The sequence below is a fragment of the Lithobates pipiens genome, unplaced genomic scaffold, assembly GCF_037356315.1.
Source record: "Lithobates pipiens isolate NorthernLeopardFrog02 unplaced genomic scaffold, aLitPip1_a1.2 Scaffold_28, whole genome shotgun sequence".
In the NCBI taxonomy this organism is placed as follows: Eukaryota; Metazoa; Chordata; class Amphibia; order Anura; family Ranidae; genus Lithobates; species Lithobates pipiens.
Window position 1 is genome coordinate 29,619,307 of NW_027507789.1, and position 26,072 is coordinate 29,645,378.

Below are 26,072 nucleotides of genomic sequence, written 5' to 3' on the forward strand. Positions count from 1 at the left end.
CTAATGAGTGTGCTGATTGCCACTTTAAACAAGCTTCAGGCTGGATTCACACTAGTGCAAATTGGATACGTATTTCTTCCGCATCCAATTCGCACAGCAGGAGATTATGACCGGCTCTCTATGGAGTCTGTTCACACATCTCCAAAGTGGCTCTGTTTCGATTTGCACTGGGGTCCTGTGCGTCTTTTGGTCCGTTTCAGGTCTGAATTCAACCAAAAGTTTGAGCTGAAATCAGACCTGAACTAGTGAACGAGCATGCACCGGACTCCTGCTGTGCTATGCTCATATGTGAACCCAGGCCTAAAGGGGGTTGTAAAGGCTTGTGTTTTTTTTTTTTTTTTTCACCTTAATGCAGTGGTCATCAACTGCTGTCCTCAGCGCCCACTAACGGGACAGGTTTGCAAGAGAACTGAAATGCATCACAAATGATATATCATTTGCCGCTCACAGTATTCTAGTCTGCATCTCCCCAAGGTAATACATAAAACCTGGCCTGTTAGTGGGCCCTGAGGACAGGGTTGATGACCACTGTCTTAATGCATCCATGGTGCAAAAACACCTTGCAGTCACTGCCCGCCCTGCCCCCATTTTACCTACCTGAGCCCCAAATTTCCATCAGCCTGTCCCCACTGTCCCTCTCGACGTGGGTTCCCGGCTTTTGATTGGATAGATTGATAGCAGCTCAGCCATTGGCTCCTGCTGCAGTCCATCAGATCCAATGATGCAGGCGCCAGGACCAAGTCCTGTATTCAGCCTCTATGGAGGCTGACTGCTGGACTCGGGAGAGTGCTTCTCCAATGCGGGGAGGAGCCACCCTGTGCAAAACGAGCTGCACCTTGGAGGTATGACATGTTTGTTGTTTTTTTTTTTTTTTTTTTTAATAACTATCCTTTAGTATCACTTTAAGCAGTGTTTATACAAGCTGCTAGCAGGCATCAAGTGGCAAATCAGTGCTTCGATTAGGACTTGTGATCAGCAAAATTAAGCCTGTGTGAATGAGGCCTGAGTTAGCAAGGCTATAGTCTATCAGAACATCATTTGGTCAGTACAAAATTCTTTAATCACCCAGGTAGCCCTAGCGTTAAACAGCAGAGCTGACATTTACATTTTCAGGTTTAACACTGTGGAATAGGCAGCAGATGACTGCCAACAGTGAAGTGGTCTAGTCATGAGAATCTCCATGAAATGCAGGAAGCCAATGGGATAGCTCATCCTACCAATCTCCATCCAACCAGACTTCTCAACTTTGACTGGCCCGGTCAGATGGTGTAGACAGTTTGATTGTTAAAATTCTCTTGTATCCTTGAAAACCACGTATGTATGTTGTGTTAAGTGATTTTATTTGGAACAGTGGGATAAAAAAAGGACGACTTTTTTTTTTTTTTTTTGTAGAAGGAAAAATAAAAAAATATAAATGCAAATCAAAAATTTGTGAATAGTTTGTGTATTTGACATCATATTACTGGCAGAACTATACATGTAATATTGAGTATTCTAATTTCATTGCTTTACAGATCACTAAAATGTGTGAATAACAACAGGTTTGTAAGTTCAAAAACCGTTACTGAAAAAGGAACGGAGCTACTCCTCTGAAACATGTAGGATAAAAAGGTGCAAATTTTATTTGACATCTTTTACCCATTTCTATACAGGCTATGACTGCTCCATCTTTGTCTCAGCCAAGCCATTGCCTTCCTGCGGGATTCCAGCACAATGGCTTGGGCATTATCCGCTCTCACTGTACAGAGGATCCACAGCCAGACCAAAGAGGGCAGACTGAGACACGGGAATTTAAAGGGAGCTTTCACGCTGGTGGACCAATGAGGTAAACATGTCCGTTTTTTTTCAGGCAGATCCTCCAATCTCCTCTATGGAGCGTCGGCGTCCACTAATATCTGATCTTATCCGCTAAAAACAGACTGATGGGGATCCGTTCCTAATCTGTCTGGTGGATTGGATGGCAGTTGGTTGTAAACAGACAGGTGGTCCATTTACATCCGAATGCCCATAGAAGTGTGGCCTATGTCTGCACTGTATAACTGGAGCAGACGTGGACCAGCCATCCGCCTGCTCAGCGAGGATCAGATTACCTGCTCAGCAGGTGGACTCCAACATATACATGGGGCAGGCTCAGGGGCTTTTTTTTGTTGTTTAACTCAGTGGGCTGAACTAAAAAAAAAAAAAAAAAAATAACACACACACACTGACAGATCGCTGTACTAACACAAGTGATGTTAGTACATCGACAGCTGGCTGAGCTATTGTATGTTGACAGGGGAACCACCCCCACCAGAATACTGATCGGCACTCAGCCACTGGCTGCAAGTGTGATTTGGTTGCTGGCTTGCGAGGTCCATAAAATAAAAAAAAAACGCTCATTAGAATGGCTTTAGTCGGGCAGGCCCCTGTACACATGGCTGAATGTTAACCAGTGAGTACCGGTCTTTAAGCTCATATTCTGTCCTATGCAATGACAGCCAACCAAACATGTGAGAAGATTACATTATTATACTCCAGCAGAACTACACTCTTGCATTCACTGTAACTGGGTTCATGTCCAGCTTGCCATTTGAAGGTCCATAAAACAAGCTGGTGGATGGCCACCTTCCAGTAAAAAGGAGGAGTACTAGTTTTATATATGTTCATCAATAAAGGCATCATTTTAATGAAGTGCAATTATCCACAATTATTCATTGTTTGCTGGTATTTATCTATCCCTAGTATCCACATTTCATAAAAGAATGTAATACTCAGACACTTTAATAAAACATTTATTTTTAAATCACATTTCTGCACACAGAATTATAATTTTAAAATTAAACTATTGCAATATATTAAGGGTCCCATTCAATGGTGTCATTGAAATGCACATTACATGCTGCCATGTACTTTTAATGGCACCCCACATACACACCCAACTAGAACAGCCACAACTTGACCAAATAGTTACATATGCCAGAGAAAATCTTTAGCACTGCCAGCGACTTCACTGGCAGCCCTCTGACCTACATAGTGGCATCTCCTGAGGCTGCAGACGCTTGAAAACGCACATCTGTAAGATCACCATCAGAGGATGAGGACATCATGTAGGACACTAGAGAATGGGGGGGGGGGGGGGGGTTCTTTTAGGTCACAAGGACTAGGCAGTGTGGGTACATATACTATGTATTAAAACTCCTTCAACCCTGACATTGCCTATTTTTATATTTCTACACACCCTATTTAATGAGCTTCTCTGCCAAAAACATATAATCCAGTTTTTCAGTTGGCACTTTAAATTGCCCAATAGCTATTAGATCCCCCACAGTCTTCAAGTGAAAAAAATCAATCAATCAATCTGGCCCTCAGTTGCCAATAGCATACCCAAAAGGTATGCGAAAGACCGTTTTTTAGATGAACTGAGCCATAAACATATCATCAGCTTGCTGAGGTCTGTCAATTATCTGGTCCTAAAGATTCATTAAATATTCTAGTAAAATTATAAGTTATAGCAAAACTCCACAATTGGACACGAGGCCACAAAATCTGTCTGTGATACCAACAACAGAACACTATGGCCTCTTTCACACTGACGTCCCGTTCAGGCCCGCCTGTCAGTTTTTCAGGCGGACCTGAACGGGTGCTCCATAGAGCTCTATGGAGCGTCGGATGTCAGCGGTGACATGTCCGCTGACATCCGACCCGCTCCGATCCGAAAAAGTGTAACGGAGGAAAAAGCTAGTCATCCGATCTCCCATAGGGGAGAGCGGCGCTGTGACAGGTCTGTCCCTGCGCAGTGTGCAGAGACAGAGCTGTCATCTCCCTGCTCAGCGGGGATCGACGGAGTGATCCCCGCTGAGCAAACGGATATCCACGGGGCGGATCAGAACTGATCTGCCCTGTGTGAAAGGACCCTAAGGAGCGTATTTATAAAGCAATGAAAGTGACATTCATTGGTAGTGAATCAGTCACTGGGGGGTTATTTACTAACGGCAAATCCACTTTGCACTGCAAGGGCAATTGGAAGTAAAGTCACTGTAGATCCGAGGGGGACATGCAAGGAAAATAAACAGCATTTTAGCTTGCACATGATTGGATAATAAAATCAGCAGAGCTTCCCCTCATTTCAGATCTACCCCTCAGATTTACAGTGACTGCATTTTCAAGTGCACTTGTAGTGCAAAGTGGATTTGCCTTTCGTAAATAACCCCCATTGTCATTTAACCACTTAAGCCCCGGACCATTTGGCTGGCCAAAGACCAGAGCGCTTTTTGTGATTCGGCACTGCGTTGCTTTAACTGACATTTGTGGTTGTGCAATGTTGCACCCAAACAAAATTTACATCCTTTTTCCCCACAAAATAGAGCTTTCTTTTGGTGGCATTTGATCACATCTGCGTTTATTTTTTGTGCGATAAAAGAAAAAGCGACAATTTTGAGGGAAAAAAAACTAAATTTTTTTACTTTTTTGCTATAATAAATATCCCCCAAAAAATCTATTTAAAAAAAAAATTTCCTTTGTTTAGGCTGATATGTAAAAAAAAAAAAAAACATCGCTACTACGGCTCAACACAGGATAAAACAAGCAACTTCACAGATCTATATTAGCATGTATGAAAAATGCTGCACTAAATACAGATCAATCCTATCCATTGCATCAGATCACATATTGCATCCCCATACTGTGTATCACTGAATGCAATAATACATACAGTATCACATACACAATTTGTTGGTTAATGTGATAGACTTTTATGTATTATTGCATGGTGATACTATGGAGACTACGATTGGCTGAGACACAGCAGCACCACCACTGGTTAGCCGACTGACAGCAGTGGCAGCCAATCATGAGAAGGAAGGGGGGCAGCAGCGAGGCAACGCTCCGTGTCTGAATGGACATAGAGCTGTGACTCGGCTCGCAAGCTGCTTGCTGTGGGGGCACTGAACAGGAGGGAGGGGCCAGGATCTGGGCTTCTCTGTGCAAAACCATTACAACAGAACAGGTAAGTAGAACATTTTTTTTTTTTTTTTATAATCGCTTTAAACTCTCATCATCCGATTTTGGTCCAGCTCTTTCTGTTATGCTATAGTTTGACCTCACTTTTTGATACTTTTGAAGACCCAGCCATATAAAAAATAAAAATATACGGTATGCAAAAAGCATTTTTGATTTCACTTTCTTGACCTGCAAACTTTCTGGGACAGTGAGCTCAATAGGCTGGATTGACAGCAAAAGCAGCCCCATTCTATTGGTTTACTGAAGGCTGGATTCACACTAGTGTGATCAGACATTGCGTGCGATTCACAACGCATTGCTGTGCACATCACATGCAATGTCTGTGCAATGCAAATTCATCGTATTTGCCCCAAAATGGTGCAGGATCCTTCTTTTTGTCCACACTGGAATTGGATCGCATGGATGTTCACACTCATGCGATCCGATTCCTGTACCATTTCACAGTTCGGGCTGCAATCCGATCTGCGGGTGTACTTAACATTGACACCTGCAGGGATGCGCAGATGTCCGTGTGACCCACCTGCGATGCGGAAACCTTCGCAGGGTTTCCCGCATCACACCAGTGTGAACAGAGCCTTTATCATGGCTACTGCTTTTGGAAGCATGGGTAAAGTCTAATACACGTGGGCAAAATATTGGCTGACATTTGGCCCATGTGTATGGCAGCTGGGTTGGCTTCTGTCAAAGGAGCATGTCCGAAAAAGGTCTGCCGATTGGCTGATGAAAACATCTGCTCTCAGCTCATGGCTGAACGCACTAGGTGGAGTGTCCTGGTGGATGTCCTCCTGTTGGAACACAATAGCACAGCAGAGGAGATTGTACAATGACTCTGACCTGAGCTGTCAGTTTTTTTTTTTTTCAGTTCAACCTACTGGGTTGAACATAGCGGGTACCAGGCTTAAGGCGCAGGAACACCCCTTTTAATTTATACAGCATTAACAATAGTTTATCCAAATAGGGAAATTCAGTTTCAAGTCCTACAACAATTGGGAGATTTTTTTTTTTTTTTTGTTTTGACAAAAGCTACTAATAGTAGTGACAGGTACCCGCCCCGCTCCTCCTTGTGCTCGGATCCCTTAGGTCAGTGATGGTGAACCTTGGCACCCCAGATGTTTTTGAACTACATTTCCCATGATGCTCTGGCACTCTGCAGTGTAGTTGAGCATCATGGGAAATGTAGTTCCAAAACATCTGGGGTGCCAAGGTTCGCCATCACTGCCTTAGGTGATCCCTCTCTGCAGTCTTCTGGGATAAGTCACAGCAGTGCTGTGGTTGGGATTTGAACCAACAACCCCAGTGCTACGAGGTGGAAGTGCAAACCATTTAGCAACTGTACTGCCTGACCTGTGTACTTTTCCCACCTAAATTTATTATACCATAATCTGCAAAAGCCCCATTACTAGACCCGATTCTAGTACTTGGAGGACAACTACCTGCATGTAACCATGGAAGTATATAACTGTCCAGTCAGAAAGCAGCAATTAAGGGACATGGATCTTCACTGGAAGGCTGTGAGGGTGTATTCCTCCAATGACCAGCAGGAGGAAGTAGGCACATTGAGAACTTCTTGTTCCGGATTCCCATTTGCTACACAAGATACGGGTTGTCCAAGACTGCTACCCCAGCCGCTACACCGCCATCTGCATGCTCTGTGGCTTTTGTCCTGAGGAGGTGACCCACTCGCTCATTGAGAACCATCTCTCCACCTTGCCTAGGATAACAGAGATAATATTCATACATTAGAAAGCAACTTGATTAAAATAGTCAAAACATCAGAGAAATGAAGGATCCAAAAATTACACTTTATTTAGGACTTACAAAAGGTGTTTCAGCAATATATGTACACCAAATATAGCAGTTAAAGATCTGTCCTGGAATCAACCTCCTGAAATACCTAAAAACACACTATTGGGGGGAGGAGGGCTGCATTACTCTTTTGAAAAGTAAAACAAAAAAATAAATAAATAAATAATCCACACAGGGACTCAGAAGATAGCTGACATCAGTAGCATGCCTCCTCCTCCGTACACGTTACATCCTGGGCAGGAGCAACACTACTAATGTCACCCACAGCTATCTTCCAAATCCCTGTGCGCATTTTTATTTTTTTTACTGAGTGCTCATATTTTGCACTTCTCAAAAGTGCTGCATTTGTAAGCAGATTCCTTCTTGTTCTTTTTAATAAAGTGAAGCAGTGAGCAAACGTTTGTCTTCGGTTTATTTGTATGCATTTATCAAATCCGATGGATCTGAGGAGTTCCTAATCTGGATGTGTGGCTAGCTCTATCCTACGTTATACTGGTAACACAAGTCATGTTTGACCATCTGGTTAGCTCAGGGGTCATACTTGTAAAGGTGAGCTGCTTGACTTGCCTCTGGCTGATGGGAATTGCACTTTTCACATCTAAGACTACTTTCACACACAGGCGCTATAGCGCTAAAAATAGCGCCTGCAAAGCACCTGGAAAGAGCCTCTTCCTTCACTCCAATGTGAAAGCACTGGAGGGGTGCCCTGGCAGGACCTTAAAAAAAAAAAAAAAAGTCCTGCTTGCCGCATCTTTGAGGCGCTGTAGGAGCGGCGTATACACCACTCTTAAAGCGCCCCTGCCCATTGAAATCAAAGAGCAGCACTGCAGAAAGGCGTTAAAAGCACCCCACTATCAGGCGAATAGCGCTGCAAAAAAAAAAAAAAAAAAAGACAGAATAGCAGCGCTTTACCGCCAAACGCTGCCCGCGCTCCAGTGTGAAGGTAGCCTTAGTGAACTACTTCACACAGTGGTTTCCATCCACTGGCTGTTATTCTTTAAAAAAAAGAGTTCTGAGACACACACACACACACACACACACACACACACACACACACACACACACACACACACACCCCCCACCAAAAAACTAAAAGTCAGCAGCTACAAATACTGTAGCTGCTGACTTAATATTAGGACACTTACCTGTCCAGGGATCCTGCACTGTCGGCACCCCTTCCCATCATCTGACGGGTGCTGCCACTGCCATTCGTGTTAAGGCTGCTTTCACACTGGGGCGGGAGCGGCGTCGGCGGTAAAGCGCTGCTATTTTTAGCGGCGCTTTACCGTCGTTTTAGCGGCGGTCTGCGGGCGCTAGCGGGGTGGTTTTAACCCCCGCTAGCGGCCGAAAAAGGGTTAAACCCGCCCGCAAAGCGCTTTGCCGGCGGTATTGCCGCGGTGTCCCATTGATTTCAATGGGTAGGAGCGGTATACCTAAGGGAAACTGGCAGTGAAGCCTTTCCGCTTTATAGCCGATTCCCCACTGTACATGTGCGAAGCAGGCTGTGCTTGCCAACTGGCTCAGCGGGGGGGGGGGGGGGGGTGGCGTACTAACGAGGAACTTCACCACCACGAGGCCTTCCGGAAGTGGGTATCAAGACCCAAAAGGTGCTAACTGTGGCAACGAGAGGGGGGAGGAGGAAGCAAACAAGCAGAACTTTAAGGAGTTTTATATGAATCATAATATATATATGTGTATATTTTATTGTGCTGCACTTTATGACTTGAAAACATATAGTAGATATTAAATAATGAGCCTGCTTCAGTGATCCATCATATTAATGATCATACACTGTGTAACACTTCATTGACCACTATATAAAAAGTAATAGCATATAAAAATTTCAATCTCATTTATATATTGATAATACCTCAAATGCATACATAATCTTCAAAAAATAAAGTCCAAATGTATAGCAAGTCTCCAAACGTCCAGACTAGGCAAATTTTCCTGTGCAATAACGAAGACCCTCCCTCTCCACAACCTGTTCGACCTCCACCAAATAAAATTGATGCTTGTAAACAGTTGGGACCACCAAATTATAGGTAGGTCAAAATTAGTGTTATTCTGTCAAGAATACAGAAGGAATAAAAACATTTTCCAAATAGGCACTGGACTAGCACAGATGATACATCTACCATAGAACTGCATCCCATGACCGGTAATGTAAATGGTACTGTGTCCACTCTCACCACACCTCCAGTATGCACAGCACCAACGGCTTTGTGCACAGTGATGTCACAACCCCTCCCTAGGCGCTTGTTATCAGCCCTACCCAGTATACCTATGTGGACTACTGATTCCTCCTCTTTTTGAGAGCAGAGGTGAGGTGTTCTTTAGTCCTATCCTGTGGTGAGATGGCTGCTCATCCATAGGCACAGTATGGTGGGTGAGTGCAGTCACCCAAAGACAGGAAGAGTGTTACTGGCAGGATCATCAGGGAAAAAACAAAAAAATAAAAATCCACGCAGCTGCCATATCTAAGCACTGGCAAACTATAATGTAATGAAACGTCCCACATCCCGCTTGAATGCTTTCATCATATACTGCTTCCTTCAGTCTGAATATAGATGTCAGATATTCCAAACCGCTGACAACCAAGAACTAGACCGTACTCGTTTTGGCTGCTGAATAGGAACCGATTTGAGATCTCACACAAATATATACAGCAGGATGACAATACAAAACTGTAACCAGAAACCTAATTAACATGAGCAATTAACTAATCATTTACCAAGACTAGGCGACTCAGATATGAGCTTTCAGGTCAGCCTTGTCGTCTCCTAATTCACAACTTACAATACACAGAAGTCGAAACACATCCCCCAATAGTTTGCTAGGAGACAAAAGGTGTGTTGAGCACAATTAACAATGGGTGAAAGACCCTCCAGACTAGTACACAGGAGACCCTGGGCTTTCCAGATCTCAATCAGTATTCCTCTCACATACATCTGCTGCAAGTCCCACACTGGCAGAGACCTTCATGGCCTTTTGTAAGAGGCTAGTATTCAGTCCCCTCCAAAAGCCCGTGTCCCGGTGAGTCTATAATATAGAAGAAGTCTTTTTTGTTCGGTTTATATACACTTTTTAAATCACAAGCCGACATTTAGGCTGGCCATACACTATACAATTTTCTTGTTCAACTTTCCTTTAGATCTACCAAAACCATATAATATAAAAAGGTCAAACCTAAACCATTTCAATTTGTATGCAATCAGGCAAGCCCTTACACTACATAGTTGAAGGCAATTTTAAAAGGAGGTTGAATAAGAAATTGTATAGTGTATGCCCAACTTAAGATTTCCTTTTTAAATTAGCCTGTAGGGCCCGTTCACACCAGATGCAGTGGGGCTATGCTAGCAGTTATTTTCAATGTAGCTGCAATGTATAGACAAGGCAAAATGCCTGGGTTCCCAAGGAGTTTGTTCACACACCAGTGTTGCTGTGGTATATGCTGAAAAAAGGTAGCACATGCAGTATTTTTTTTTCAGAGCAGTGGGTTACAACATGAACCACCACATTACTACCCAGTTGCTTTCGATAGAACTGCATTGAAATATAATGTAAATAGCACAACATTGGGTCGCACGGCACACAAGCGTTTATCATGGTGTGAATGAGCTCAAAAATAAAAATAAAAAAATGAATGAATTAATTAATTAATAGGATTAAACAGGCATGGACAAGGAACACATACCTGACATAGACCCCAAACATGCCCAGCTCACTGATACACTCAGAGATTTGAATCTGGCCGTTTGCTTTCAGAAGACAATTCCTAACCGGCTTAGGCTTGATCTTGTCCATCAGTATATACGAGGTGCGCTCACTGGTGTTTCTAACCTTTTCCAGGACTTCTCTTATTTCATCTCCATAGATATTGTTTCCTGAAACAAGACATGGAATAATGATGGTAAACGGCAGGTAGCACAGTGGCTTACTGGTAAGCACTATTGACGTTCAGCACCGGAGTCCTTAGTTCGAGTCCCGGCAAGGATATTATCTGCATGGAGTTTGCATATTGTCTGTGCTTGTGTGGGGGTTCTGCGATTTCCTCCCTCCCACATTACAAAAAGATACCTTGGTAGATTAATTGTCTCACGTCTAAAATTGGGCTACTATTTACTCAATGTAAAATTTTTCACATAAAAAAAAAATTAAAAAAAATAATAATTTGTATAAATTCATGAAAGTTTTTCTCCCAAAAAAAAAAAAAAAAAAAAAAAAAAGCATTTGAAAAATTGCTGCACCAATACCATGTGACAAAAAATTGCAACAACCCCTATTTTATTCCATGTCTCACTGCCTGCGATTAGCGCTGTGGAGTGTCAGCTTCCTGGCGGGCACGGGGAGTTGCTAACACGCCTGAGCTCATCCTTAGTTCAGAGACATTTTCTGGCAAATATATATATATATATATTTTTTTTTTTACATGTAGGAGAGAAGTGCCAGAATTGGCTTGGGTGGCAAGTGGTCAAGTTATATGAATGGGGAAATGTAACAAAGTAGGTGTTAGCCCAAAATGCAAAAACGGAAATACAATTTAAAGTGGTTGTATACTAAATTTTTTAACTTTTACCTACAGGAAAGCCTATAATAAGGCTTACCTGTAGGTAAAAAAAAATATCTCCTAAACCTGTACGGTTTAGGAGATATTCCCCTCGGTATGCGCCGCTGACTGCAGTGGCGCATCCACACAAGGGGATTCTCGGCCTGAAAATCCGGCAGTGGCCGGCCGGCCAAAATGAAATCTCCCGCGCGCATGCGCGGGAGTGACGACATCGCGGCTCCGGCCACTCACAGCGCCGGAGCCGCGATACCCGGAAGAAACGCAGAGGGAACATGTCAGCTCCCTCGGCGTGGATCGGGCCAGATGTCGGGGCCTCGTTCTAAGGTAAGTATTTCATAATGAGCTAGTATGCGGTGCATACTAGCTCATTATGCCTTTTGCTTTGCAGGCAAAAAAATTGCGGGTTTACTACCGCTTTAATTAACCACTTGCTTACTGGGCACTTAAACCCCCCTCAGTCCCAGACCAATTTTCAGCTTTCAGCGCTGATGCACTTTGAGTGACAATTACGCGGTCATACAACACTGTACCCAAATGAAATTTTTATCATTTTTTTTCCCACAAATAGAGCTTTCTTTTGGTGGTATTTAGTTACAGCTCGGAGTTTTATTTTTTGCTAAACAAACAAAAAAAGATGCAAAAAAAAAAATAAAAAAAAATAAAAAATCATGTTTTAATAGTTTGTTATAAAATTTTGCAAACGGGTCATTTTTCTCCTTCATTGAAGTGCGCTGATTAGGCGGCACTGATAGGCTGCATTGGTGGGCACTGATGGGCTGCATTGGTGGGCACTGATGGGCTGCATTGGTGGGCACTGATGGGCTGCATTGGTGGGCACTGATAGGCATAGTTAAGGCGGCACTAATAGGCACAGATAAGGCGGCACTGATGGGCAAAGATGGGCACAGATAAGATGGCACGGATGGGTGGCACGGATGGGTGGCACGGATGGGCACTGATAGGTACCACAGATAGATGGGACTGATGGGCACTGATAGGTGGCACTGCTGGGCACTGATGGGCGGCACTGCTGAGCACTGATGGGCGGCACTGCTGGGCACAGATGGGCGGCACTGCTGGGCACAGATGGGCGGCACTGCTGGGCACAGATGGGCGGCACTGCTGGGCACAGATGGGCGGCACTGCTGGGCACAGATGGGCGGCACTGCTGGGCACAGATGGGCGGCACTGCTGGGCACTGATGGGCGGCACTGCTGGGCACTGATGGGCGGCACTGCTGGGCGGCACTGCTGGGCGGCACTGGGGTGCAGCACCTTTGAGGCAGATTGGGTGGCACTGTGGGGTGGCACTGTGGGCACTAACGGGGGGCACTTACTTTTGCTTTTATTTTACTTCAGGATGGCACTGCGGGAGGCAGGTGGGCACAGGCAGGTGGCAGGTGGTCCCTTGTATTGATGGCCGTGATCGGGACGAGGAGGAATAATAGCCGATTACCGGCTCCGTTCTATCACATGATCAGCTGTCATTGGCTGACAGCTGATCACGTGATAAGGGGTCGGGATCGACCCCTTACACGGATCGGTGATCAGGCGAGTCTCACGGACTCGCCGATCACAGAGCGCGCCGCGCGCGCCCCTCAGGGGGCGCGCAGGCCGCTCGTAACCGGGACGACGTCAATAGACGTAGTCCCAGAAATGTAGGTCCGCGCTAATGCCGTCATTTGGCAATAGCGCGGATCTGTAGTGGTTAAAATAACTATTGTTTTATAACATGCTCCGACGTGGTGAGCCTCATAGCAGCCATCACTGGAAAAACAAAAACAAACAAAACACACACACATCATCATCATCATCATCATCACCTCCTCCTTCTCTTTGTGGTTTTAGCACATATTGCTCTGGGTTGGCAAGAGCAATTTTTACAGTCTGATCCCCTTCTTCACCCTGGGCATAAAGAGAAGAAAAAATGACATGAGAATGGCAAACAAAATATTAAAGAATAAGTACACTTTATTAGTTATTACAGGTACTTGCATAGTTCTATCAATTTATGCAGCATTTTACATATACATTGTACATTTAAGTCAGCCCCTGCCCTGAAGGAGCTTACAATCTAAGACCCCTAACTCACATTCATACACATATTAGGGACAATTTAGACAGGATCCACTTAACCTATCAGCATGTCATTAGAGTGTGGAAGGAAAACTGAGTACCCGGAGGAAACCCACGCAGGCACAGGGAGAACATGCAAACTCCAGGAAGGTGGTGCCATGGTCAGGATTCGAACCAACGGCTCTAGTGTTGCTATGCAGTAGTGCTAACAACTAAGCCACTGTACACTTTAAAAAATAAAAATAGATGCACTTTTTTGCAGGTAAAAAAAAATCTGCATCCTTTTTTGGTTTTCTTAGGAGCCTGCAGAGCACTGCACCTGTGATCAGCAGATCCCAGGTGCAATGCAAGGCTCCTGTAGACTCTCTGCACAGCTGTCTGCCCATACCTCTAGTACAAGCAGACAGATACTGGATAGCAAAAGAATCAATGAACTTCGAGGATGCTCACCAGCAGACAGTACTTGTAGTTCATGACACGGCTGTGTGGGTGGAGCCCCACTATTTTTAAATCATGACAGTGGGTGCGAGGAGAGGATCCTCCACCCACTATTACAATGGGGGGGGGGGGGGGGGGGGGAATCAGGTCAGGGTGCTTTATGAATATGGGTCTAACACAGGACAGGCAACCTCGGCCCTCCATCTGTTTTGAAACTACAAGTCCCATGAGACATTGCATGACCCAAACAATCATAGGCATGACTCGTAGAGGCAGAGGCATGATGGGATTTGTAGTTTTACCCCAGCTGAAGGGCCAAGGTTGCCTACCGCTGGTTACTTAAAGTGTACTTATCCTTAAGTGTGCCTTACCCTGCCATCATGCTCGCTGCTGTGGTCCACGCGTGTTCCAGCCCACCCTCCTGGTCCACAAACCGAGCTGGCATTTGGTCCTAGTTGAGCAACGATATGACACAGCCAGAGTGGGTGCAGACTCACGGAGGCAGGATGTTTTTACCCTACTTGAAGCGAGTTGTTCTTATATTATTTCCCTAATAAATGTCATACAGTTTACGGTTAGGCCCCTTTCACATGGAACGGGTCCGTTGAACGATCTCTCCTCTATGCAGAGATCGGATGAAAACCGCCTGTCCATTTTCACCCGATCCGATGTATGCATGCATGGCGAACGTATTGCCATCTGTCTCTTTTGACATCCGCCTGCCTATAGAAGTCAATGGATGGCCTGCTCGGATCCGCCTGAAAAACAGACAGGCCGATCGTGTCAAAGGGTCCTTTGAGGCACCTCTGTATTTCTTCTCTCTTCACATGTCCGTGGAGTGCATTTCTGCTCCCCTGAAAAGGCCTGCCCCGAGTTGTGGACTATTTGCACCACCTTTAGGACCCGATAAGTGGATGGACTATTTCTTTATGATTTTATGTCACTACCTCTGCACAGGACTAATTAGAAACTGATGGTTTCATATAACAGCAATAACTATAGTGTGCCATACAAGTATGGTACCAGACGACAATAAGGTTTAGTAACACAAACCCCCCCCCCCACGTACGATATCCAAAGAGTACAAGCCCGCAAAGGTCTCCCGAATTCGGGCAACAGCCTCCGGAAAGTCAGGCAAAAACTTCTCCAATATATGTGGGCGGCTCAGCTCCTGCTGGACCTTCTTGGTGCCGACAAGCTGGGTTGCTATATCTGGGCACTTCACAGCCATGGATCGCTCCATCATCAGACGAGCTTCCCAACCCTAAATGAGGCAAAGAGTTCATTAGAATAACAAAGGGCACCGATCATCATACATGCCTCAGACACTCAGGGCTATTTCAAAAGACGTTAATGGACTTGTATCTTTTTTTTATCATTTTATAACTTTTACTATTTTTAGTGGGGATTTTCAAAGACCGAGAACAGCATAAGCGGTTTCCTTTAAAACTCCAGTTTCTGATTACATATTCAGATAAGGTCTTGGGGAGTTTCAAACAGAAATTGAGAAGGAGGGGGTGAATCACCCTCTGAATCATTTAGCTAAGAGTATATATATATGTCAGCTTTGTGATTGCAGTTGCTTTGGGAGGGGGGCCTGTGGAAGCCAGAACCCCTTGGAGAGGTTGGGAAACCCTTGTTTCAGCTCTCGGGCCCCTTATATAAGTCTCCCTGTGTCTATTAGGGGCACAGGGTGACCAAGGCTTGACACCATCTGAACCAAATGAGTTTATCTTGGTCTGATCAGACCAAAGGACATGGTTCCAGTAATCCATGCCTTTAGTCTGCTTGTCCTCAGCAAACTGCGGGCTTTCTTGTGTATCATATTTAGAAGAGGCTTCCTTCTGAGACAACAGTCATGCAGACCAATTTGATGCAGTGTATGGTCTGAGCACTGACAGGCTGACCCCGCAGCCCTTCAACCTCTGCAGCAATGCTGGCAGCACTCATACGTCCATTTCCCAAAGACCCATTGGTTGACCATGGCGAGGCCGGTTCTGAGTGGAAACTGTCCTGTTAAACCGCTGTATGGTCTTGACCACTGTACTGCAGCTCAGTTTCAGGGTCTTGGAAATCCCCTTATAGCCTAGGTCATCTTTATGTAGGGAAACAATTCTTTTTCCCAGATCCTCAGAGAGTTCTTTGCCATGAAGTGCCATGTTGAACTTCCAGTGACCAGTATGACAGAGCGATAACACCAAATTTAACACACCTGTCACAAGACACCGGGGATGGAAAATGGCTAATTGGGCCTAAATTGGACATTTTCACTTAGGGATGTACTCACTTTTGTTGCCAGTGATTTAGACATTAATGGCTGTCTGTTGGGCTATTTTGAGGGGACAGCAAATTTACACTGTTATACAAGCTATTCATTCACTAGTGCAGCTGAGGCTACAGAGAAAGGGACTAAAAAATAAATAAAAAGGTATGTCCTCATTCACTTTCAGACAGGGGAGGGGGGCCTGTCAAGTAGTGTGTATGGTGCCCTGTGATTTCTAACAGCAGCCCTGGGAGTATCACTGTCTGCTTCATTTCATTTTCAGCTTCCAGGGACATTGACCAGGTATGCAATATGCAGAGTTACATTAGTCCAACCCAGGCCAATGTGTACAAAGTAGCCATACCTGCAATTCTTCTTTAAAGTGGTGGTAAACTCTTTACTACCACTTGTACCCACAGGTAAGCCTATAATAAGTCTTACCTGTAGGTACTGTGACTATCTACTAAACCACAGTTTAGGAGATATTCAGTGTGCATGCAGCTGATGACATCACCAGTGCATGTGCTCTGAAGGTCCGGCTTACAGTGCTGGACCTTCAGAGCCCGTGACGGAAACTGCGGCTTCCAAGAGATGTCATTGTGGCCCCCGGAGGTTCGCAAACCCAGAATGACCAGGGGAAGATGTCAAACGCCTCAGCAGTGACGTGGCGTGGGAGGGCTTCGTTCTAAGGTCATTTTCTCATAATGTGCTAGTATACGATGCATGCTAGCGCATTATGACATTGCCTTGCAGGAATTTTTTTTTTTTTTTTTTTTTTTTTTAAAGCACCAGCGGTTTACAACCGCTTTAATGTCCAAAGCTTGGTAAAACCTGACAACACTGAAAGGCAGAATGATAAAACAATGTAATCCTATGTGAATGATGATGTAACAGACCTGTTCATTGTAATCCTGAGGCATGTAACCAGTTCTGAAATAGGCAACCGCAACCTCGTATCCATCCCTACAAAATGACATTACACTCTTGTTAGCTAGATATGAATACCCATCAATGACAAATACTTACACCAACCCATTCTAAAAAGGCATTATTAAACACACAGGAGCTCGCCCCTTCATTCCGAGTAGCAGAACTATGGAAATTGGAAGGGAATACCTAGGGCTGCTCCAAACATGCCCCCGGGAAGGTGGCCATCCGTTTCTTTGGAACCACCTGTACCAATGATGCATGGTTGTAATCAACTGTTTATGAACTTATGTACCCACTGTTATTTTTTATTTTTTCTAATAAAGGACATAATTAAAAACTTTTTATTATAATTCTGTCCTAATCCTTGGGTACGGAGATAGTCCTAAATCCTCAATATACCAGGGGCATGTTTGGAGCAGCCCTAGGTATTCCCTTCCAATATCCTACTGCAAAAGGATGATGGTACCCGCCCTTATTTTTAGACCAATTTGACTGAGGCAACCCCTTCCATTCTAGAACTATAGAAATACAACAAATGTCTTTATACCATATAATCTCATTTTAAGTGAGGCCGTCTCTGAAATTGCTTGACCTTATCCCTTGTCCTGTGTGTCTGTCCTGAACCATTTTTTTGGCCTTGTTAGTCGCATCTTGCTGCATCTACCCCCTGGCTGACCCATAGACCAGCTTGGATTATTCTCTCCCGGGTGACCTGGTACCTTGCTGTGAGACCTATTTGGCACAATGTTTTCTGCAACCACTCAGCTAAGACAAGACATCTTCCCTAGGACACTGGTAAACCTAAATCATCACTATACAAATCATGTTTCTGGATGAATCCCTTTAGCCAGGCTTACAACAAATGGCAAGACAAGGCGTAAGCCAGATTTGTACATTATTGGGCACCCCTGAACCAGAAAGCCATTAAACTATTGTTATGAATAGGCTATTCTTTCATTACGTGGACCTCCTGGTCCACGTTTCGGTATTCCTCAGAGTTTGCTGGGGTGGACAAATTAGGTCCACCCCATAGTCTTGATGGAGTGTCTCCTTTCCTTTCTCTCTCACCTGGATACTTATTCTCTGTCTTTCTACCTCATCATCTTATATGTGCATTGCCCCCCTTTATATATGGAATGAGTTGAGATCCTTCTAGTATCTACTTTTCCGTTTTGTAAGACTCCGTTATTACATATCTTATATATAATTATTCTGTTTCAAAAACCATCCCGATCATACTCAGGATGATATTTTCGGTCTACATATGTTGTATCCTAGTATACATTTCTTCACGTTTCACTATGCAATATGGCTAAAAACCAAAATGAGGCCTACAAGATAATGGTGAAATTGTTATTACTGTATCTCATGTAACCATTATTTTTTTATTACTACCTGTTCAGTGATCACCAACCCTGTCCTCATGGCCCACTAACAGGCCAGGTTTCATGTATTACCTTGGGGAGAAGCAGACTAGAATACTGTAATCACTGAGCAGCAGATGATATCACCTGTGATGTATTTCAGTTATCTTGCAAACCTGGCCTGTTAGTGGGCCCTGAGGACAGGGTTGATGACCACTGCTGTAGAAGGTCTTTTTCAATTAAAATAAGATTGAACTAAAAAGGCTATTCATTTTATTTCTAATAATTATTTTTTTCAAATCAGATTGTAAAGCATTGCAACCGCGATCTCAGGTGCAATGCCAAGCTCCCACAAAGTCTTCAATTTAAACCAAGGTAGGAAGTGTCAGTGTTTCATTTAGAAATACAAGTCCCGGTGGCAGTAGTTCATACATTCACATTTCTCACACAGCCACACAAATTTCAATAGTGACAGAGGTTGCAGGGGAGAAGAACCCCCACACACTGTCACAGGGGAAGGGGATCCCATTTGTACCATGTTACAAGTGTAACATGTAAAATGGTGCAAAAGGTGGCATTAAAGATTTAGGCAGCTCCCTAGCCCCTTTTACAATTTGCAATGATCATTTAGATGTTATTTGAATAACAAAATATTATTGAAACACAGATACTTACACATATAGGTGCTTCTTTTCATCTAAGATTCCCCTTTCATAGACATCTGTAAGACGCCTTCTGATGACTTTGATATTTCTAGAAGGCAAAAATTATCTTTAAAAAAAAAAAAAAAGAAAAGAAAAAGGGGAAGAGGAAGGAACTCTGACTATGTCTAAAAGCTGAACTTCAGGCAAACTGTTAAAACACAGATGAACATAAGAGATTTGTCAAAGTATTTGTATTGCTGTGCATGCAGGCCTCAAAATTACATAGCTCTGCAACACAGCACAGGCCTGGATGGCAAGACAGGAGACTGGTTTTTGCTCTGCTGCATTTAAAGCCAAGTTCCACCCAGATTTTTCACTCCTCACCATGCAGCACTAATGTGCATCTTTAAAATTCAATGGCAATTTATTTTTTTCCCACTCACTTACCATATTTATGCCTATATCTAATTTCACTTCCTCCTCTAGGGGGCCGTGGCTGCAGACATTTCTGGTTTTGCATTGGCTTCTGGGAGTTCTTAATCAGCTTGGCATGGCGTCTATGGAAATTCTTGGCCAGCTTGGCATAACGTGGCTTCAGTAACATTTAACATCGGTGTCTCTGGAAATTCTTGACCAGCCTGGCATTGCACAGCTACAGTAACATCTAACATTGGCGTCTATGGAAAATCTTTGTCAGCTTGGCATGGCCAAACAGTGCCAAGCTAACCAAAATTGCACCGCACAAGATCAGCAGGTGCATGCTGGATAGCCAGCATGCCCAGAATCCAGGAAGAAGCACACTGTGGCTTCAGATGCTCACACTGGTGATGGCCACACTGTGCAGAAACTTCACAAAGTAAGAAAACAATGCTGCACAGATAGAAAACTGGGCGTAGTTACAGCATACCTGTGTTACATTGCACGAGGCATGAGTATTCTATTTACCTTAAAAGTCCATTTCGGCAGGAAATACGCTTTAAGCAATGCTTACAGGTCTTCTCTCCCAACCCACTCTGACTGGACAGTGAAAGGAGAAGCAGCAGATTGATTAGCTCATCTCTCTAACCCTGCTCTCTCTTCTGATCAGCATTGCACTGCAACACAACTGACTGGCTCCTTGTTTTGCTTTTCCCTCCCAGTCTGAGCTTTGTCCTGGGTATTGGCTTCTTGCAGTCTCAATACAGCAAACATCAAAAGTCAGATTTAGGGTTCATTTATTTATATATCACAGAAAATGTATGCAATGCTTTACATAATGTCCCATTTACATGAGTTCAGCCTCCAAGGAGCTTACAATCCAAAAGGTCCCTGATCTCGCATGCATTTATACACCTATTGGGGCCAATTTAGACAGTAGCAGATTACCCTACCATCATGAACTGGAAGGAAAGAAACTGGAGTAACCAAAAGGAAACCCACCCAGGATTCAAACACAGGAACCCAGTATTGCAAGGCACTAAGCCAACATGCAATCTCTAAAGCATCCTGGGGGTCCAGGGTTTCCTACTGCATAGCATCAAAGGACTACTCCTCCCCTGTAGTTTTTAGCCTTTAGTGGGTGGTGCTCTGCTGTCTGCGCAGGATGTATAGCAGTGATAGTGTCACTGCTGCATTAATAAGGTAATAACCAAGTCTACAAAGTCTTAAAACCTCAGTGGCCAATGGGGGGATATATTCTAATGACTGTTTTGGTATTAATAGTGCAAATGGGAAAAAAAAAAAAAAAAAAACAAACACACACACACACACCAGATGTGAAATATTACCTGCTCCACAGTTCATTCTCAATGCATCGGTGATCAAATATGTTCCTCTGCACATTTTCAACCAATAGCATGACAACAGCCCTGTGACCAAAATAAAATAATAATTAATAAAAGGGGAAGAATCAAATAATTTAAATGCAACGTTATATGAATCTGAACACGTATGCGATGAGGCTCTGATGGAAGCATTTACATGCTAGTTCTGGGGCAGAGAAACCAAACTTGCTCATATTGAGTCACTGCCCTAAATCCATTAAGGGTCACATGTGAGGGAAAGACTCCCATCACAGCCTAATCACACAGAGGGTTTAATCCCATCAATGCGAGAGGGAGAAGGGAGGTGGACTGTCAGTGCAGCCTCTGGGCTGTATGAGAGAGACGATCTCAGCTCAGAGCCCTGCGGTCAGCAACCCCACTGGGGCCCCTCTACAGTGGCGGAACACCAGGGCCAGTCACAAACCTTTGTGACCCTGGTAGTTCCGCCACTGCCCCCAGGGCACTCTGTTCCCCAGTACACCCCCACCCCCCCGGCAGTCTGCTCCTCAGTACAATCCCCCCCCCCCCCCCCAGGACAGTCTCCTCTGCGTGAAGGTCCCCTGGAGCATAGGTCCATTTGCGACCCCTGTAGCTATGCTCATGGCCATAATGGAGAACTCAGTTTTGGGTGGATAGATCCTTTAGCATTACAAGGCTTAGAGGAGACACTTACTTCTGTGAGCCGTACAGTTCCCAGGCCTTGGCAATACCGCGGGATATCCCAAGGGACGGGTTGTTTGACAGAATTTTATTGGCTTCCTCTGACTTCCCAAGTGTCCTCAGGACATGTCTAGGGAGAAAAAAAAAAATTAATTAATAACAAATAGAGAGGTTATAAAAAGAACTGTCACATACATTGTGCATAACACATTATGGCTAGAGTCAGGTGTCCATTTTTTATAATATATATATATATATATATATATATATATATATATATATATATATATATATATATATATTTTTTTTTTTTTTTTTTTTTTCACAGTCGCTTGCACACTATACAATCTGATCATTTAATCACCTTTAGGTTTACCAGAAGCTGTGTAGTATGAGGGCCTACCTAAAATCTATTTAGTAAATAGTTATGGGTACTGCATGCCCCATGCCTTTTTTTAAAGCTGAACTCCAAAATAAAATAAAATAAAAAACAGCTAAGCACAGCATTAAAAATACACATAAGTGAGCAATCTACTATGTGAAAATGTAGTTGTATTGAATACAATGATCTGATCTGCTGAAAGGTTTATACACCTCTGGCAGAAAGCACAGCCAGAGTGTGACCCCACTTTAAGGAATACACTGGTGTCACCTCCTCCCCCAGGGCCTGCAAACTGGATAGTGAAGAAACAGCAACACAATGATAAGCCAACCCTGCCATCTCCTCCTGTCAGCAGGTGTAGGTATCTGAGCTCTGAATGGCTCCTAGTGCTGCCCCTCACTCTGGGGATGCAGGATTCAGGTACTTAGGCTAGAGGCATGTAATAATACCATTTAATTTACCTTTAAAAAGGAATAAAAAAAATGTAATTGTTTATTTTTAGCTGTTTGGTTTTTAGCTTTAAGACACTTGACTACACAAGAAAGGAAATGCAATATAATTGTATAATCTTTTGTTTTGTTTTTTTTGGAGTTACCAAAACCTAAGCAATCTATTCAATTCATATCAAATTAGGTAGGCTCTTCCACTACACAGTTGATGATAGAAATTGTACACTGTATGGTCATCCTTATTCTTTATGGAGGCTTAGTTGGGGGCAAAAACAGTAGCCACTTCCTATGCACCCTCTACGGCATTCCTTACTGATGAACAGCAGGTGTCCGTGAGGAGAGGCCTCCGAAACTAGCAGCGATGGTATTAATCTCGATCTGCTTCAGCGCCGTTGTCCCATTTTCTTTGCAGTCAAACATATAATCCGATCGATTGATGCCTAAAAACACAGACTAAAGAAACAGAATAGAGACAAGATTTAGATACACAAAGTGAGAAAATGGATAGACTACCAAATATGCAAGTTTTAGAAACTGGTAACATACCTGCGACAGACCATCGTCCAGCACGTGTCTGTAGACTTTAAAAAGCCGTTCGATAAAATCATCCACTTTCATGGCACTGGAAGACACAATAAGAAAATGTAAAAAGCAAACATGCCTTTTCTTCCATTATCTGTTTTATCCAATAAGTGAAAGGCAATGTACAAAAGATCAGCCTTCAGCATCCAATCAGAATTAAGCTAGAACTATTTTGACTTTAGGTACCCATGATCTGTTTGGATCTTACATGCCTACTACACTTGGTATACAGTATGGTCATACAATTGTGAGCTCCTTTCATTTGCAAAATGACAGCAAGGACGCAACAACGTCATAATTGGAGAAAAATAAGTCATGTTCCCAACGACAGATCACGTGTAGTGCGTATACTGTTTACATACATGTGCCTGCCCTAATGCATGCGTTTACATTTGTGGATGTGTGCAGGACAGAGGTTGCTTTTCATTTTTTTCTAATTTTTATTAGAATCGTATGCATTTGTTTTCTTACCAGTTAAAGTGTTACTAAAACCTGCATTCACTATATCCAGTCTCCCACAGAACATGGAAATGCAATAGTTTTAGTAATTATAAACTCCTAAATACCTTTTCTCATCAGCAGTCTTGTGACTTCAATCGGTGTCTGGTTAAAGCTTGTAGGAGTTTTCATTCTCCTCTAACTGTCCTATGAGGCTGTATGACCCCTGACCCTCTGTCTGGTCAGTGCCGATTGGCCCTGTGCTGATCACATGCATCCTCAACAAAAAAAAACCACACACCTCTATAGCAATACAACACCAAACTGTGGATGTGCAGGGTGTATTGGGGGCACCCAGCACATCCACAGTTTGGTGTTGTATTGCTAGAGAGTTTTTTTTTTTTTTTTTTTTTTTTTAATACACAAAACCGGCCCACCAGTGCACTGTAAAAGTGAGCGGGCCACTATGCAAAGGCCTGGATCACTTTTACATTACACTCAGGTGGCGACTGATCAAAAAAGTAACAAGTTGGCAAATGATAGACAGCATTCCCTCATCTTGACGCGTTTCACAGAATGAATCCACGTCTTTAGGAAGGAACAATGAAATCATTCACAGCCATTGAGGGTAGTGGCGGTGGTGTTCCAGTTGGTGTCCGCAGTTGCAGCTAGGTCTGCCCAGGAGCGGTTTTAAAGCAGTTCTAGTTATGATACACACATACAGTATGACACTACAAAAATGTGAAGGATTTCATCCTTTCCGTCCTGCAGGTGCAAGTTAAAGTGGTTCTAAAAGATAAAAAAAACCTTCTATCTTAGTGGATTCAAATGCATTAGGATAAAAAAAAACCTGTGTGCAGCAGTTGCCCTCAGACCCCCCCCCCCCAACACTTACCTGAGCCACATCTCGATCCAGCTGTCCGGGATTCTCCCTCCTGATTGGCTGAGACACACAGCTGGCACCATTGGCTCCCACTGCTATCAAACTCAGGAGGGAAAGGGAGGCCACAGTTCTGGGTCTGAATGGACGAAAAAGAGCAGCAGCTTGGTGCAGGTGCCCTTATAGCAAGCTGCTTGCTGTGGGGGCAGGAGGAAGGGGCTGGGAGTGCTGGCGAGGGACCCGAGAAGAGGAGGCTCTGATTTGCTCTGTGCAAAACTACTGCACAAAGCAGGTAAGTATAAACATGTTTAAAAAAAAAAAAAAAAAAAAAGAGGACTTTAGTATACCTTTAATGCTGCAAAACTCATTGAGGTGAGGAAATGCCAGTGTACAATTTACCATAACTATGCCGGAAACACTAAAGGTGTGGTTATTATAAAGAGATGTAAAATCAACATCGATCTAGGCAATAGTTTTAGGCATACCAAATAGAAGCTAAACTTATAAGCAAATGCATCAACGATGTATTAGCGTGAAACCTTTCGGTAGTCTGTGTTGAACTTCATATATTAACCACTTTAGCTCTGGAAGATTTATCCTCCTTCATAACCAGGCTGTTTTTTTGCAACACGGCACTGCATCGCTTTGTGCGCACAGTTGTGCGACACTGTACCTAAAATTGATGTCCTTTTTACTTACAAATAGAGCTTCCTTTGGTGGCATTTTATCACCTCTGTGGTTATTTTTTGTGCTATATAAGAAAAAAAGAAAAAAGAAAAAAACACCCCCAAACACAATATTTTTTACTGTCTGCTACAAAACACACCCAATAAAACATTTTTAAAACTTAAAATTACTTCATAAAATTTAGGCCAATATGTATTCTGCTACATATTTTTTGTAGGGAAAATCCCAATAAGGGTATATTGATTGGTTTGTGCAAAAGTTATAGCGTTTACAAACTATGGGATATATTTATGAATTTTTTTTATTCATTTTCTTTAATAGTAACGGTGTTATAGCAGGACTGAAACATTGTGGCGGACAAAACGGATACTAAGCAACACTTTTTTGGGGACCAGTGACACCAATACAGTGATCGCTGTTAAAAATTCGCACTGTCACTGTACGAATGACACTGACAGGGAAGAGGTTAACATTAGGCGTGATCAAACGGTTAAATGTGGGAAGGCAGAGATCCGTGTTCCTGCTTATCAGAAATACAGGATCCCTACCTTCCCTACTAACAGACCGCCGTTCTGCCTTTCTCTGGAATGATCGGCGGGTTTGCCGGACCTGCTGATTGGCTTCCACTGTGTCCAATCACCTTACTGCTGTATATGTACAGTTTACAATCGGCAAGTGGTTAATATAAAACAAATAAAGTGATTTTAGATAAGTATTAATCCCCAAGTAGTGTAAAATCTGAATATATGAGAGATCTTCAAAATGTTTCCCCACTTTATTTTTGTTAGAAAAAAGGTGAGGGCTGGAGGAGTAGTACCGTATTTATTGGCATATAACACACACCTTCATTTTAAGAGGGAAGTTTCAGAGAAAAAAAAAAAAAAAAAAAGTTATAAATAAACAACTTTGAAGCAAAATAAGAGAGTCAATGCAGCCCAATTAGTGCCCATCTGCAGCCTCCCCATGTCTCATCAATGCAGCCCGATCAATACCCATCTGCAGCCCATCAATGCAGCCTTATTAATGCCCATTTTCAGCCTCACCATCTCTCATCAATGCAGCAAAAAAAATAAAAAATAATCGAACCGTCATCTCCTGCTTACG

The 26,072-nt window shown here is 43.4% G+C and overlaps 1 protein-coding gene across 2 annotated transcripts in view; it reads right to left on the bottom strand.

Moving 5' to 3' along the window:
• Positions 1 to 2,755: 2,755 nt before the first annotated feature.
• Positions 2,756 to 26,072, bottom strand: part of GSS (glutathione synthetase) — a 52,655-nt gene continuing 29,338 nt past the window's right edge. For both annotated transcript variants that reach the window (XM_077458981.1, XM_077458982.1), the window contains exons 4-13: positions 22,928 to 23,003; positions 22,695 to 22,834; positions 21,564 to 21,680; positions 20,855 to 20,935; positions 19,120 to 19,197; positions 17,047 to 17,113; positions 14,957 to 15,151; positions 13,197 to 13,278; positions 10,502 to 10,691; positions 2,756 to 6,709 (exon numbers count right to left, since the gene is read on the bottom strand). In XM_077458981.1, coding sequence (XP_077315107.1) covers positions 6,586 to 6,709; positions 10,502 to 10,691; positions 13,197 to 13,278; positions 14,957 to 15,151; positions 17,047 to 17,113; positions 19,120 to 19,197; positions 20,855 to 20,935; positions 21,564 to 21,680; positions 22,695 to 22,834; positions 22,928 to 23,003 — 1,150 coding nt within the window. In that variant the 3' untranslated portion in view covers positions 2,756 to 6,585. The remainder of the gene's footprint in view (positions 6,710 to 10,501; positions 10,692 to 13,196; positions 13,279 to 14,956; positions 15,152 to 17,046; positions 17,114 to 19,119; positions 19,198 to 20,854; positions 20,936 to 21,563; positions 21,681 to 22,694; positions 22,835 to 22,927; positions 23,004 to 26,072) is intronic.